The sequence below is a fragment of the Podarcis pityusensis genome, assembly GCF_964106645.2.
Source record: "Podarcis pityusensis genome assembly, chromosome: 14".
Taxonomy (NCBI): Eukaryota; Metazoa; Chordata; class Lepidosauria; order Squamata; family Lacertidae; genus Podarcis; species Podarcis pityusensis.
The window spans coordinates 32854097-32871273 of NC_138039.1; the positions used below are offsets into that span (position 1 = coordinate 32854097).

General features: G+C 40.0%; 1 protein-coding gene across 9 annotated transcripts in view; it reads left to right on the plus strand.

Moving 5' to 3' along the window:
* The window catches only part of MEF2A (myocyte enhancer factor 2A), a 91405-nt gene that overhangs the window by 21585 nt on the left and 52643 nt on the right, over positions 1-17177 (plus strand). For all 9 annotated transcript variants that reach the window (XM_080980423.1, XM_080980424.1, XM_080980422.1 and 6 more), the window contains 2 exons: positions 5121-5320; positions 13802-14005. In XM_080980423.1, coding sequence (XP_080836549.1) covers positions 5267-5320; positions 13802-14005 — 258 coding nt within the window. In that variant the 5' untranslated portion in view covers positions 5121-5266. The remainder of the gene's footprint in view (positions 1-5120; positions 5321-13801; positions 14006-17177) is intronic.

The following is a 17177-nucleotide window of genomic DNA, read 5'->3' on the forward strand; positions in this document are numbered from 1 at the left end:
AGGCAGAAAAAGTTCCTCCTTTCTTTCCACTCTGTAGTTTTAATCCAAAATCTTAGGCTCAGTACTGCACCCAGAGCTCAGAAACTACTCGCACTAATGAAGTTTCCTGTCGCAAAATGCTCCTAGAACAATGGGTGTTTCGAACACTGATTCTTTCCTATTGTTTCAAGATGCCACGTAGCGCATCTTCCCCACATCATTCTTCCTTGCTCTCCCACCTGCTTATTATGTGCTTTTCTGGATTGACTGTTGAGATGCTACCTGGTTTTATAACTTAATTCATGCAGCTAGAAAAAACAGATCAGTGTCAGCATTTCAAGCTTTTGACCTGCTTCTGCTTAGGGAAGAAACATTGCATCTAACTTCCTGATCTATGCTGCTCATCCAGAGAGACTTTTACAAACTGTATCAAGGTGCTGAGGCAGACGCACATGGGAGTACATTTCACTGAAGTTAGTTAGACTTAAAAGCTAGCAAGTTTAAAACTAGGTGGTAGAAGACGTTGCATATGGATCAGTACTCCATCTTTTTTTTTAAGTGTGCAGTTTGTATAATAAAATGTCATCAGCTATCCCATTCACAAAATCAGATTTTTTTCCTTTGTAAAAGCAGGTGGTGTGGGGAGTTCTTCCAAGAAAAACTGGTTAGTACTTGCCTTAAACAAAACTATATATCAACAATAAATAAGAAGTTATTTCATAACTTTGAACATATAAAAATGTATGCCTTAAGCACTGTTGCACAAGGGTTCTACTTTGGAGGTCAGTGTGTGTCATGACAAAATTACAAATGTATTCTCCTGTTCCATGACAGGTTATTTATACCCAGGAGCATTTGGTGAGGGACTTTGTCAAAAGGCCCCCTGCTTCTGATTTATTTAAATATATTTTTTAAATTGGTGTCAATGCTTTAATCAATATACTCCACTACTCCCCCCCCCTTTGCATCTCTTAATGTCCAACTGCATTCCTTTTTCAAAATTATTTCCCTTCCTTTCTGTTCTCCATTTGGGCCAGGCTTCCATTTTATGAAAAAGCGATTGGTTAGTTTCCTTGACGATGCTTTTTAACCATGCTGGTTAAAAACCAGCTTGATGGTAATTTCTTGATCTGTGCTGTAAATTCTAGCTGAGCTTGTGGTTTTGAATACCTTGATATTGAATCCTTTTCCCTTTCCCTTTCAGCTTCCTTTTTACCAATCACCTCATTTTTGAAAAAGTTTCTTTTTTTGAAGTGAACTGTAACTGTCTTGGCGTTCCTCATTTTACAGAGGGGTAAAATGACAAAGGAGAAAAGAGAATATACCAGGAGGAAGGTGATCAAAGTCTATCTAAATAAAAAACATCTTTAGATGAAAAACTGCAGCACTCGGGTGTCAGGACTCTTGTTTCTGTGTCAAGGGTCAGACGGAGACTTCTGATATAAAGCTGTCCCTGTAACCCCCATGTCTGTTTGGGGGGGGGGTTTACTGGTTTGTTCTGTTTTTGTTTGTTTTTATTACGTATTATGTGTTTTTATTTTGTATTTTTATGCTGTGAACCACCCTGAGATCCTCAGACAAATTTAATAAATAAAATGTAAGACACAGCTTGTGTCCTAAAAGGATATTTTGTGAAGTTTAAAACTGAGTGGCTGGTGCCTTGTTCAGTCCTGTATCTTTGTTACCTTTGTCCTTTCTATATTGCCCTTTAAGATACATAATGTCATCAGGACAGAAGCAGTCTTCTCTGTTCAGTCAGCAAATATGTTGGTCTAGTACAGGGGTAGGCAACCTAAGGCCTGAGGGCCTGGATGTGGCCCAATCGCCTTCTCAATCCGGCCCGCGGACATTCTAGGAATCAGCATGTTTTTACATGAGTAGAATGTGTGCTTTTATTTAAAATGCATCTCTGGGTTATTTGTGGGGCATAGGAATTCGTTCATCCCCCCCCCCCCAAATATAGTCCAGCCCACCACATGGTCTGAGGGACAGTGGACCGGCCCACTGCTGAAAAAGGTTGCTGACCCCTGGTCTAGTAGTTACAGTGGTACCTCAGGTTACATACGCTTCAGGTTACAGACACTTCAGGTTACAGACTCTGCTAACCCAGAAATAGTACCTCGGGTTAAGAACTTCGCTTCAGGATGAGAACAAAAATTGTGCTCTGGCGGCGCGTCGGCAGCGGGAGGCCCCATTAGCTAAAGTGGTGCTTCAGGTTAAGAATAGTTTCAGGTTAAGAACAGACCTCCGGAACGAATTAAGTACTTAACCCAAGGTACCACTGTATTCCTCAACAGAGGCAGGAAGCTATCTTATAACAAGTCAAACTGCTTGTCCGTCTAGCCCAGCTGCGTGACTGGTAGTGGCTCTTCAGAGTATTGGGCAGAGGTATTTCCTGTGCTTTCATCCTTTTGTTACCTTCTTCCCTTGCTAAGGATCTTATTTCAATTAAGGATGCCATGTGCAGGTGGCATCTGTATTCAGTAGTGCTACCTTCCTAAATGTAGCCTGCTCCATGATGTAAAAAGGGGTAGTATTTATATCAAGGACACATTGGCACTCTTTGTCTACACAAAGCTGTATTTTACACACTGAGCCAATGGTAACACATGTGTCCTTTTTCAGTTTCTTCTAACTTTGTCTCCTAGACATTTTAATGATATTCTAAGCTCTAAAACAAGACTTAGATGTCAGAGGAATATTCAAATGGATTTTCTCAAATTATATTCCTCTTATCCATTTTTAATGCTGCATCAGAATATCATGGCTATATCCTCAGTTGAGGGTGAATGTGAAATGCTATCTGACTAATCTCCTTGTGCTGCCACTACTTATTAACTCTGAGAATTGTGTTTAGTGCATTTGCCCATTTTCCTATACATGGCTGACAGGTGACTGAGACAATTTGTGTTGATTTCAGTAAGCCATTTCCCCCTTTATGGGAAAGATTTAGAAGACTGCAAACTCTGTAATCAATCCTATTTTTTTTAATTACTTTGGCAGACTGGGATTGGGGCCAACGGTCTGTAGACCATGGCTGGTCTTGATAGCCAGTCCATGGTAGTTCTTTCCCATTCTTCCCACTTCTTCAATCCAGTGTCAGATGTCTAAAAAGCAGCAAGAAGTCTTGCAGTGTTGTTTCCAAGATTCAGCACCCAATTCTTCAGGTGCCTGAACACATGTGGGGACGTTCCTGATTTCACACTGGCAACAAGCAGTCCTGCTGTTAATTTAGTATCTCTGGAGTATAAAGTGAGGACACGACCCTTCTATAGGCTCAGGGAAAGGGTTGGGAACTGCTTGATTCTGTGCACTAGCTAAACAAAAGGTTCATTTGCCAGTGATGAAGTGTATTTGCAGATCTGTGTTCAAGATGAGCATCTTTACATAGGGCCATAGGCCCAAGGCTTGAGGATACCAAGTGGGGATTTTTTTCCCTTTGAACATTGAATATGTGTGCACACACACACCTTTCCCATGGAGAACAATAAAGATTGTTGTTGTTTAGTCGTTTAAAAGAGTCGGAAGTGTCCGACTCTTCGTGACCCCATGGACCAGAGCACGCCAGGCACTTCTGTCTTCCACTGCCTCCCGCAGTTTGGTCAAACTCAGGCTGGTAACTTCAAGAACACTATCTAGCCATCTCGTCCTCTGTTGTCCCCTTCTCCTTGTGCCCTCCATCTTTCCCGACATCAGGGTCTTTTCCAGGGAGTCTTCTCTTCTCATGAGGTGGCCAAAGTATTGGAGCCTCAGCTACAGGATCTGTCCTTTCAGTGAGCACTCAGGGCTGATTTCCTTATAATAAAGACAGGAAGGTTCATTTGCTCAAAATGCCTTGTGTGTCTATATATTGTTGCTTGCAAGTATGGTAGCTTAATGCATTCACTTGCCTTTATGTTGACTTAACCAGCTCCTGCCTTTTCCTGTACCTGTGTTGTCATGCGGTCAGTTTAGAAACCTGTTGCTTTGAGAGCACTCACAGACTTATACTTTGTGTTCCCTTTACTCCCCACAAGCAGATTCCATTCTCCTCCTTCCTGGCTTTCTCTCACCATAGTTCACAATGGGTGAAATCAGGCAAAGTGTGTTTGGTACTAACCTGGATTATATTTGATTGGGTCCTGAAACATCAATGTGTAGTATCTGCTTAGTATCTGCAGTCTCTGATATATATAATCTACTCATTTCTGAGGAAGTTTCTACATTTTTAAGGAAAATGTAACTTGTGAGCCCCAGTACATATGCACACGTTTCAGCTTGCAAGCCTTTTCATTTATGTGGATGGTGACACAGGCTTATTGGAAAAGTTTGCAAGCAGCAAAGAAGTGTTGGATTGGTAATTGGCTTGTTAGTGATGTGTGAAAACTTGCAAGTTTTACAGTAATGAATATAACCTTGAATTTCTCAGCTATTTGTCAGCCTGTATGTTCCTGTGAAATAGTCTTTTGGGAAAATGGAGTGCTACATGGAGAAGTCTCAGAATGGATTTATTTTTAAACGGCATTCAAAAGATGTTTTGTTCTTGAATAGCATCTTCTATTTGAGCATGCACTATTCTCCAGAAAGAGGAACCAGGAGAGTAACTGGTGGAGCAAAACCCAGGCAGTTTGGGCTTCAATTTAGTTCAACTTCATATTGCAAGGTGTTGGAAAGAGTCTTGCTTTTCTGCTAGTTTTCTGCATGTCCGTACTAAAACACAACTGCTAAATACTTTGACTTCTATAATGTAATATATAAAACAGAAATAAATTGCGCCAATGCAGCATGTATTATAGGTACATTTCTGTCCAGAATAAGGTATTAAATAATTGTGATACTTCTAAAATTGCATTGATAGAATAAAATAGTTGCAGCCGAAGGACTGGCTCAGGATTTATTTTTTTTAAAGAGTTCCTGACTTTTGTACCTCTAAACCATTGGGTAACTAACAAATGCAAACTTTTGAATTGGGTTCTGTGACTGAAGTTTATGTCTTGATCAGAGTACAGTTGAACACATCATATGATATAATTCACTGTATTTCGTTCCGATCAGAGAAGAGGCTGGGTTGTCTTGCATTTGACTTTTAATATGTAAACATTTGTGATGTGAAATATGTACTTTTGACATCAGAAACCAATTTTAATGTTTTTCCATTCTAGGCTTTCGTTACAACTGCACAGTGCATGGTCCTGGAAAAGAATTTAGGCTTTAGTCCTAGAAGACAACTATCTATCATGTGCTAGGAAACAAAGTTTGTGGATACTTTTACTTGTGTGCTTCTGGATTATAAAGAAGGAAAGTGAAAATGGGGAGGAAGAAAATACAGATCACAAGAATAATGGACGAACGGAACAGACAGGTGAGAAATAATAATGTTAAGCAAAGGTGGTCATTTCATATGGCTTCCCCAATAGCAGAGTCGTCCTCATCTCCTTTTCCTCTTGTGCCATATCTATTAGATGGTAAGCCTGTTTGGTGATTTGTCTTACTTTTATTGATCTTATGCAGTATAAGGTGCTATGGAAGGTTTTTTGGCTGACGAATGGGGATAAAATGCTTTAAGTAAGTAATTGTGTCATTAATTTGCCAATAACTTGATTTAACGGCATCTGGCTCCACACACTTTGTTGACAGAGCAGATACTGTTTGAGTCATGTATGCGTCATGTGACCAAACGACCAATAAGAAAAAGTATAAAATACAGAATAATAACTAAGATCAGACAATCCTAGCAGTTCTAAGGCATGACAACATTTAGATCAGTGATGGCCAAACTTGGTCCTCCAGTTGTTTTGGGACTACAATCTCCATCATCCCTGACCACTGGTCCTGTTAGCTAGGGATGATGGGAGTTGTAGTCCCAAAACAACTGGAGGACCAAGTTTGGCCATCACTGATTTAGATATTTTCTACCAGCTTCGTAAATTGCATCTGCCTAATATTGTTTTTTAATTGGTTGGCCTCTTTTGTTGTCTGCTCCCCAACCCCAACATATTAATGTGGCAAAATTCCATTGACACGGATACAAATTTCCATTGACACGGATACACCAATCTATAAGAGAGGCTCCAAAGTGGGCCCTAGTACTCTTTTCTCTCAAAGTTTACTACCAAAAAGAGGTTTATGCCAGCTTCCTGTTGAAACTATTGACACTTACTGACTTAAGGAGGTGGTGGTGGAAGATATCAGTTTAACCTATTGGCAAAATCATACACAAACTTGTATCTTTTATGGGGGGAAACCCCCAGCATCTGACATTAAATCAGCATTTTAACTGTATTTGTTCAGTAAGATGAATACAGTAGTAAGGAAACTTTTCATGTCTTCAGCCAGTTCTTGTTTAGAAATATACTATTGCTATTATTTAGCTGTACTTTTATTATGTGTGTTCCTTTACAGACACAAGATAGTGGCAGTGCTATCTGTCTTAAACTATTATTACTAAGTACATAGTGAGGGAAGTCTTAAAACATTCCTCTTCAGATAGGATTATACCTCAGCTCTATCCTGTATACAAAGTAACTGATACTCTGGGGGATTATAATTAACATGAGACTGTCATTGTAGTGGTAATTACAAACTCTTATCTGCCTGAATGAGCTGTAGGCCATTTATATAATTGAGCTAGATGGAATAAATGGTTGTAACTGGGCTATCAAAGGGACTCAGTGTCAGCATCATCAAATAGTCTTCTTTGTTAACAATTAAGAGAGAACTTTTCCCTATAAGAGAACTTTTCCCCATTAATTAAGTGTATAAAAGCATTTTACAAATGCTTATCAGGTCTGTGACCTTATAAGAATTTTTTGTTATGTTTTTGCAAAGGCAGAACATTAGATTCTGTAAACATATTAAAGCCCCTGATGGACTTAATAAAACACTGAGAAGGCTTGCCCTTCACTGTTGTGCAAAGTTGAAATCATTTTATGCATTATTCTGGTTTTAGATGTTTTTATTGCAAAAGAGGAAAATTGGCTGTTCACTTGAAGCTTGCGTATAGTGGTTCCACTTACGATTCAGTCTAAGATGGATTGCTTTAGTTCGGGCAAATCTCCATACAGTGTCAGTGAAATGGTTGGGTATGCAATACATGTGGGTGGGCTGAGATTAACTATTTGTCCTGAAGAAGTACCGTAACTGCTTGTCCTGAAGAAGAAAGCTGCACTTGAGGCCACCCTTATAAGTTACTCAGTGGGTGGGTGACATCCACTGCTTTACTTATCTAGACTGTTCCTTCTCTCCACCCTACCAGTTGCTTATCATCTCCCCTACTAATCTAACCCCACCACTGGAGCATTTGTTAGAGTGTTTAATGAGACACCCAGGTTTATATACTGTATTGGCTCAGATATAAGCCTCACCTGAATATAAGCCGCATCTTTAAAATTCAAGGGAGAAAAAGAAAAAAAGACAATACCCAAATATAAGCAGCTCCCTTAAAATTCAGCAGGCACTCACACCCGTTCTGTTTTACCGTATGTTTGTTTCAGCAGTGATATCGTAAAAGCCAGTTTTTGTAAGGTCGTGAATTTAAGCCACACTTTAACTTTTCACGGTCAGAATTGGGGGGGGGGGGGGGAGGGAGCCTTATATTCAGGTACTGCCTGCCTTATACTTTGAGCCAATTTGATGGTTTTGCTGTTGATGTTTAAAGCCCTAAACAATGTGAGACCAGGATACTTTGATGAGTGCCTCCCTGGATCATATTAAATTAATCTTTAAGATCTTAAGAGGAGATCCTGCTAGCTGTTTGATGACTAGTGGATTGTCACTTGAAGATGACTTTATCAGTGACAGCACCCCCCATGGTCTCTCTCAGGTAATTTGTCAGGTGGTGACAGGAATGATTTTTAAAAGCCTTTTGAAAATTTAACTTTATGCAAACTTCTCTGGACTCTTGATGCTTACATTTAAAATTTTTATTTAGTATACTTCTCAGGTTTATTTGTGATACACAATTGTCTATTTTCTTGTTTTTATTTACTTTTTTAGGTGATTTTATTGAATGTTGTTGGCATTCTTACTGTTGCAAACCATTTATGAACTTTTATTAAGAGATATGCATGGATTATCATGTTGTTCAAATGGTAACTTTATAACACACGGAAACCAAGTTGTGTATAGCTTGTTACCATGTAGTTAGAAATCACGGGATAAGCCTCAATTTATTGAAAATAGTCACAGAGCAGGGGTGTGTCTGAAGAACTTGTCACTATGTGATTATGTTGTTATTTTGCCACAGTGGAGTGTGTTTTTCCCTGTGAGACATAGGTTGGGTGATTGGCTCACAGTTGCTGCCCAAACTATGCAGTTTTCTAAAGGCAATTTGAAGCAACTGGCATCCTGTAAGGGTAAAATGAGAAGGTGGGAGGAGAGCCATGTATATCACTCTGTGCTCTTCAATGGATTAAAAATGTAATGTCTTTTTGGCACTGAGCATTATATGGATATAGAACTAGATAATACATTTTGGTAAATTTCCTTGTCTGCTATGTGAAGCAAAAGAGAAACGGGGGTTTGGAAGAAGTTTGTTGCAATTATTGTGAGTGCCAGTTAACTGGGTTAGTGCGATTGCAGGGGGAATACTTTTCCACATGTCTCCTCTGTATCTTTACAGTCTGACCCTTAAGTATAGTAGTAGTTGTCCATTTCATTGCGTAATACCTACCCTAAGTAACAGCAAAAGTAAATTTGTTGCATTTCATTTTGTTTCAGCGTTTGAAATGGTCTAATTTCAACTCTCCTTGAGCTGACCTTTTACATAAGCATAGTCTGTGTTAATAAACTTCTTATTTACATCTATATACCTTTTCTATGCTGCAAGCAGTTTTACATACAAATATCACAGAACATTTAAATACGGCAATTAAACATAAGATGCCAAAATCAAAAAGCTTGTGAAACTTTGTAAACATCAAATGAACTTGGAACTGCCTATTAATTGCCTCCAGAAGCCTTCTGAAATAAGTCTTGTAATCTCTGCAAAAGGTCCTAAGCAAAGAGGTGTATTTGACCTTATAGCAGATGTCTTTACTTCAAAACTGACGAACTGTCCAGGCAGCTCAAGGGAGAAATGATCTTCCAGGTTATTCTCCATCATTGAAGGAGTTCAAAATAAGAACCAGCAGCTTGCACTTGGGCCCAGAAACGCCAGATAACTAGTACAGTTCAATTTATTTTTGCTTCCCAAGTGTTCATTAGATGGTGAGCTACAGCATTCTTCACCTGCATGAGCTTCAGAATAGTTTCCATTGACAATCCCTATAAAATGCATTACAATAAAGGCAACTCCCATCGTACATGCGGATTCAGTTCCAAGGGCTATGCATATAAAGCAAAAATTGCATATACGGTAGGTAAAATTGCTTGCAAAGCCATTATTACTCACATTATAGGTGGGGCATGTGCTTAGTCCCCCTCTATGGGAGGAAGAAATAGCTGCCCTGCAGCTAGGCAGCCCACCTTCTATAAGACTGCCTGTAAGGGGCAGGATCAGAGGTGGGAGGAAACTGGAAGACCCAAGCAGACCCAGTGCAAAGAGAGCTTTGTAAGTTCGTGGCCTTCCAGGGAAGTCCTACTTGGCACACCCTGTGTTTAGCTAGTGGTTCAGTGGTTCTGGGAGTGGTGAGGATGCTCTTATGGGAACTCAAATTGTTCTGAGTGTTCTTGTGAGAGCATCCCCACCACTCACAGAGTCCCCATTCTGCCAGCCCAAAGAACCCTGTTTCCAGGGTGTACAGAGTGGTACTTGCCCAGGCAGGTTCAGGTTTGTGGAGCAACAGAAGAGAGGAGGAAGGAGACAAGCAGGGAGAGAGAAAGCCAAGCACATATAGTCATGTGTAATGTGCATAAGATGCAGGTTTATTGCAGTCCCTTCTAGAAGTTACAGAAGTACAGTCATACCTCGGGTTACAGACGCTTCAGGTTGTGTGTTTTCAGGTTGCGCACTGCGCCGAACCTGGAAGTACCAGAATGGGTTACTTCTGGGTTTTGGCGCATGCACAGAAGCGCTAAATCGTGCTTTGCGCATGCGTGGAAGCGCCAAATCACGACCTGCATGTGTGCAGACGCAGCGCTGCGGGTTGCAAATGTGCCTCCCGCACAGATCATGTTCACAACCCGTGTCCACTGTATGTTCAAGAGTAGCACAATCCTGTGTTGTCAAAAGGGGCTGGAGCGGACAAAAGCCACTCCTGGTCACTGTCTATGCTTGTTCAGGAACAAAAAAGAGCACCACCAAGTGTCAAACATGTTCAGATGCAGTGATTACCACCTCATCTATCACAAGCACAATTGATCCCTCCAAACATTGGAATTACCTACCAAGAGCAGCTCTCTCTTTCTGCTGGATGAGCAGATACCCTGAACCTGACCTTTGGGATTTACATGCTTCTATTCAATCTCTGTCCTTAAATTACAGTGTTTTGTTGCTCTGAATGTATACAGACAAGACCTGCATGTGCACTACTCCCCCAGCCCTGTCCTTTTGAAACTGTGGGAAGGATACTGCATGGGCAGGAATCTCCCCCCCCCCCCATCATTTTATATCACCAAAGGTTTGTAAGCATGTCCTGTGACCTGCTTCAAAGTAGTCTGAAGTTAGGCAAGAGAGTTCTTACTGCTTCTGGTCCATATTTTACTCCTCACCTACCCAGAGCCTTTGCCTTTGCCTTTGCCATTGGGTTTCACAAAATCTAAAACCACTTGTAAATTTACTGTTTACAAATCTGCCCTTTTTTTTATTTTCCAAAGGGCTTATGGCTTAAGCTCTGTAGCTTCTTGAACAGTTACCTATGTCCACAATAGTATAGCTTTAGGAATTTTGTACCCCAAAAACATTTTTTTATCAGCACAAGCACATAAACTACTCTAGCAACTTATTCTTGAAAATGGTTAGCAATTGTATGACAACAGTTTTTACTTGAAGAAATCATTTCAGCTTATGGAGCTAATGCAGGCTGCCTAATGGAAAACCCAATTCCATCTGTACTTAGAGCAGTGCTGCTGGTGCATTGACCTAATTGTAAAGCTCATTATCTGAGTCAGATAAAATTATTGAGCTGAGAACAATAACTAAATCATAACTCTTCTGATCGATGCTTATTTAACTTTGAGAATCTTTTAGTCACGGGTTATATGTTATCACTTTTTAAAGGTTGCTGCTGTGAGCCGAAACGTAAAACTTTTCCAGTTATTTCTTAAGTGCATTTGTGACTGTTATTATTATTTATTGAATTTATATCACCCTCCTACTCATTTAATCCCCACAACAACCCTGTGAGGTAGGTTAGGTCAAGAGGCAGTGATTAGCCCAAAGTCATTCATTGGCCAAGTGGGATTTGAACACTGCTCTCCCAGATCCTAGTCCAGCTCCCTGAGCACTACACCTCACTGTTTCTTTAAAACTCATAAGAATAAAATGAATACTTCCAAGAAAATCTTGGGTAAGGTATTAATAGATGTTCTGTCCACTGGCAGAATATTGTAATTGGTTTAGAATGAAGGTTCCCCCATGTGGTGTCCAGGGACAACATGGCACACTCAAAATGCCCCCCTGTATCTGCTGAGGGTGCCCTACCCCCCCATTTTTAAAACTGAGATTTTAAAGTTTTCTGTTGTTGCTGATGTTTAGGTGGGCAGACTGCCTGCTCCTTTTTGTGGGGTGAGGGTTGTTGCCTGCTTTTTGAGAGGGGTTTATTTGTTTTTGCCCAGGAGGTATTTTGCTATTTTGAAGAAGGGAATCTGAGCATCACCAGTTTTCTTCTAAGAAATGAGTATTTCACAGTACCTCCAACAGTTTACTAGATTTCCTGATGTGCTTCTATGCTGCAAAGATTTGGCTTACAATATGTAGGAAGAATTGGTTCTGCTGCTAGAGGCAGGTAGACAGAGTCTGTTCTGTTTTTAGAGCTGCTAACCACATATCACATTCACCTCAGTCATTTCTGTGGGTTTCTTAAATTATGCAGATGAATTCCTGAATAGAACTTTGTAGATTAGACATGCTTAAGCTCTGTCTTTGGCAGGTCTGGATATTCTTTTTCTAGTTACAGTATCTGGTAGACAAACTCCCCACCCTGTGAAGTTTGCCATGAAATAATTTCATCTAGGAATGCATTCCTAACAGGGCTATGTGAACTTCCTTTCTGGATGTGTGCCAGATTTGTGTATATCTATGTACTTTATTTGACTCTTGGTCCCACTTCTTACACACATTTGGCCAGTGTCCCAGAAAGAAGCACGAATGAGCACATGGACGGATTCAGATAAAGAACAGCTTTATAGTGCTTTGGTTTATTCTTCTGCAGTAGAAATTCTGTGTTCCTGTGGGACCAACTTGGTTGTGTTTCTGTGGGAAAAGCCTGAGTCTTGGAGCAGTTTCACACACTAGCTTCTATAATGGAATAGCTTTTAGTAACAACAATAAGGAAGGCTATCCTAGATTCTCTACATTCCTTAGATCACTGATGGGAATCTGTGGCCCTCCAGATGTTGTTGGACTACAACTACCATTATCTCTGACCATCTGAGGGTGATAGGAGTTTTGAGTAGAACTACTTGAAGGGTTGCATGTTCCCAACCCCTGTACTTCAGACAGATAATATATCTGCTTTGATTAAGAGCACCGTTGAAGCTACGTTACTCCCATGCTTGAAGAACCAAAATGTTCATGAAATGTGCGTGAAAGTTGTGTGTGTTGCCCCTCAAACATTCTGTTTTGTTTTAGTCTCCAGACATTTGCACAATGAATTACCGGTAGATTAGTTTAAAATTTACTGGGCCTCTGCTTTCTAACCAGGTTTATTGGTTTGTTCTCTGTTGCAGATACTTCCCCCCTCCCAAGTCACACTGACCTTGTTGCACGTCCAGCTCAGGAAGTGACAGTCTGGTTATTTATGCCTGTTTTGCTTGGCCAGGATATCCATAGTGAGCTAAATGACTTGGGAGCTCAGGAACTCTCTGCCTGACCTTCCTATAGCATCAAATTGTGGCTGAAGGCATAAACATGGGATGCAGAGTGACAAAGTTCAGTTGGAGGGGGCCAGTTGAGCCGTCTTGAGAGTACACTTGCTTATTTTATTAAACAACATTTATATACCATGTGATTGTAAGAAAACCTCTAATCAATTTACATCAGGGCATGTTGTCTGTAAGCCCATAGGGGAACATAAGTTCCCTCTGATGTAGTGGGTATTGAATAGTGCCAACAAATTATTGGATCCCCTTTCCTTGTGTAATCATTCACAACCAGGTGGTTACATGGCTTAGCTGGCATAAAACCTAGATGTAACCTTCATGTAACAAGTATATTACCTTGTATTTAGCTGTTACTTGAATTTTATGTCCTGGTTTCCCAAATCAGCTTGGAAACCTGGAAGACCTGCCCGCTGCCTTGCTAGCCTCTTTCTATTTGGCCTTGGAGTCAGGACCCTGACTGACTTCAGCTAAAAAAGCTGAGGCTGCTGAGCAAACTCTTGAGCTGGGGTATTTGGGGGGAAGTTTTGTTGGGAGTTTTGCTGCTGTTATTGATATTAATTTTTTATATCTTTATTTTTATGTTCAGTTTGGTTATACAGTTTTTGATGTGTTTCATTTATTTTTAATGACTACTTTGTTATGTTTCTAATTATGTAAATCTTTTCATATTGTAAGCTGCCTTGAGCATTGTTTTAACTATGGAAAGGCGGTATACAAATAAACTGATGATGATGAATTCAAACCTATTTTGCTCATATGTTTAAAGGTGGTAATTTGAGGGTCCGTTTGTAATGAGTGCATACTCACTTACATTGCTTGCCAGTGGGTTTTCTCAAATTCCTTTCTCACTTCTTTTGTCTAGGTGACCTTCACAAAACGGAAGTTTGGATTAATGAAGAAAGCCTATGAACTGAGTGTGCTTTGTGACTGTGAAATAGCACTCATCATTTTTAACAGTTCTAACAAACTCTTTCAATATGCCAGCACGGATATGGACAAAGTTCTACTCAAGTATACAGAATACAACGAACCCCATGAGAGCAGAACCAACTCTGATATTGTCGAGGTAACAAAACTGTAACCATGAATGAATCCTCAAACCTCATTTAGTTTTAGTAAAGCCAACCATACCCTTCTGTACAGTAACAAAGTAATTAATTTCAATCAACAGTATTTTAAATGATACATTACTTTATCCAAAGCTCTCCAAGATGGGTAACAAACATGAATAAATGGAGGCTGCTCCTGAAGGAATCTGTCTCATAAGGGATTGCATGGATTTAATTGAAACACACCAAAACTAGGAAGCACCCAAGGATGACAAACAGAAAGGAGAAATATATTGCAAAGATGCCAAATGATCACAAACCCTTCTGTTACAGAAGAGCTTGTATGGCATGAGTTCACTAAGGAATAAGAAAGCAAGCTCTTGATAAAAGCATTCTTGCTGAAATACACTGAGCATATTGAACAATAACATATTCTATCTTCTTGGCGTCTTTGAGATATAACGTATATACTCGAGTATAAGCCAACTTTTTCAGCACATTTTTTATGCTGAAAAAGCCCCCCCTCGGCTTATACTCGAGTGAGGCAGGCAGCGGTAGTGGAGGGACGAGCGGCCCGAAAGGAGCCCTTTCTCGCCACTGGTCCTGCTGCTGCTGCCTGCCTGTTGCAAGGGCAGGCACAGGAGCTGCAGTTGGGAGAGGCGCTGCACTGTGCCTCTCCCAACTACGACTCCTATGCCTGCTCTTGCGAGCGGCAGAGGCGGCGGCGGAGGAACGAGCAGCCCGAATGCAGCCCTTTTGGGCTGCTCCTTCCTCCTCCTCTGCCTTTGCCGCTGTCAGCGATGGCGGCGGAGGAACAAGCAGCCCGAAAGCAGCCCTTTTGGGCTGCTTGTTCTTCCTCCACTGCTGCCGCAACCACCAGGTTTGTGGTGTGGTGAACCGGCTTATACTCGAGTCAATAAGTTTTCCCAGTTTTTTGTGCTAAAATTAGGTGCCTCGGCTTATATTTGCGTTGGCTTATACTCGAGTATATACGGTACTTCCTCTTTTTGTTTGTCAATGTATCAGCATTCTTTCCACTTTAAAGCTGAATATCTGGGGCTCTTTACTGTTTTTTGCAGGTTGTGTTAGCACTCTTTATTATATATTTAATGATAAAGATAATGAAGAAAACAAAGTAGTTTATATAAAGTGTGTACCTCTAGAGAATGAATCTGATACTTCCTTTCAGAAAACAGGAACTCTGCAAAATCTTGAGTATGTTCTTTGTACAAATATGATATGAGATTAGCAATAGCTATGTTAGACTAATTTAGTGTCTGCATTTCAGAATAATATATATGTGCTTAAATTAGATTTTTAAAAATCGGTTTTTACAGTATGGTTTTTCCATCCACTCTTCTTTACCCAATCAAATCTAAGCACAGCCTTTAATATGACTCTCTTGCAACCAGGCAATTCCACTAGTTGTCTTTTGCGGAGGAACCATACTCTCATTTCTGCTGAACTACATTTCATTCCAGGTTTACTCCCATAGTTGTACACTTTTATTTTTTGAAGCTTGTGTTTTGTTCTGACTAGTATGTGCATTGTTACTGAAGGAAGCATGTAGTAGTTTGGGATTTTCATAGTTCTCTGGTCACGCATGACCTGACTTATAGCATTGTTTTGGGCTGACTTTATATTAAGGTCCAGTTGATTATGCTGAGTGTTGTCAGACGACTGGAAACTTGCTTATGTTAGCTCCCAGCCCCAAGGGGCAGGTTCTTGTGCCCAATCTTGTGCTACATCTCTCTGAAATGCATCTCTGCTCTTTTCCCCCCCAGCTCTATTTTTTTTTTTAATAAGATATTTATTAAGATTTTCAGAAAATTACAATATAAAAATGAAAAAGAAAAAGAAAATACAAAGTTACAATATAAAAATGAAAAAGAAAAAGAAAATACAAAATAAAAATGATTAAAAACCACTCAATTTTTCCATTACTTATTTTTCCTTAGCTTGTTTCCCGGACCTCCTCATACCTCCCTTTTTTGTATTCCAGTTCAATTTGTTGGTTCAGCAAATCCTTACCCTCTTTATTTATCCTAATCTTTGGTCTTAAAATAGTAACGTTAGATTTTTACCTATTAACAACCCATTTTTCATATTCCCTTAAAGCATTACAGCTGGAAACCACTTAGTTTCTATCCAACATCATTCTAACATTCATTAATTTTACAATATTTCTGTAGATAGTCTTTGAATTTCTTCCAATCTTCTTCCACCAACTCTTCTCCCTGGTCTCGGATTCTGCCAGTCATTTCTGCCAGTTCCATGTAGTCCATCAGCTTCATCTGCCATTCTTCCAGAGTGGGTAGATCTTGTGTCTTCCAATACTTTGCAATGAGTATTCTTGCTGCTGTTGTGGCATACATAAAAAAAGTTCTGTCCTTCTTTGGCACCAATTGGCCGACTATGCCCAGGAGAAAGGCCTCTGGTTTCTTCAAGAAGGTATATTTAAATACCTTTTTCAATTCATTATATATCATCTCCCAGAAAGCCTTAATCCTTGGGCACATCCACCAAAGGTGAAAGAATGTACCTTCAGTTTCTTTACATTTCCAGCATTTGTTATCGGGCAAATGATAAATTTTTGCAAGCTTGACTGGTGTCATGTACCACCTGTATATCATTTTCATAATATTCTCTCTTAAGGCATTACATGCCGTAAACTTCATACCTGTGGTCCATAACTGTTCCCAGTCAGCCATCATTATGTTATGTCCAACATCTTGTGCCCATTTAATCATAGCAGATTTCACCGTTTCATCCTGAGTATTCCATTTCAACAACAAGTTATACATCTTTGACAAAATCTTAGTTTTGGGTTCTAACAGTTCTGTTTCTAATTTTGATTTTTCCACCTGGAAACCAATTTTCTTGTCCAAATTATATGCCTCCATTATCTGATAATAATGAAGCCAGTCTCGCACTTTGTTTTTTAATTTCTCAAAACTCTGCAATTTCAATCTATCCTTTTCCCCCCAGCTCTAAGCTTGGAGCTGAGGAGAGGAATTCTGCTCCTAGCTTGAAGCTGGAAATAGGTGTGTTGACTTCTTTTTGATTCTTCACCTGATTGGTGCTCAGAGTGCCCTGTTTGGCAGATTCTGTCTCCCAGTAGCAGCTCTGAGCTAGAGATAAAGGATGGGGACTTGTTATTGTTCTGCACTTGTACCTGGCAAACACAGA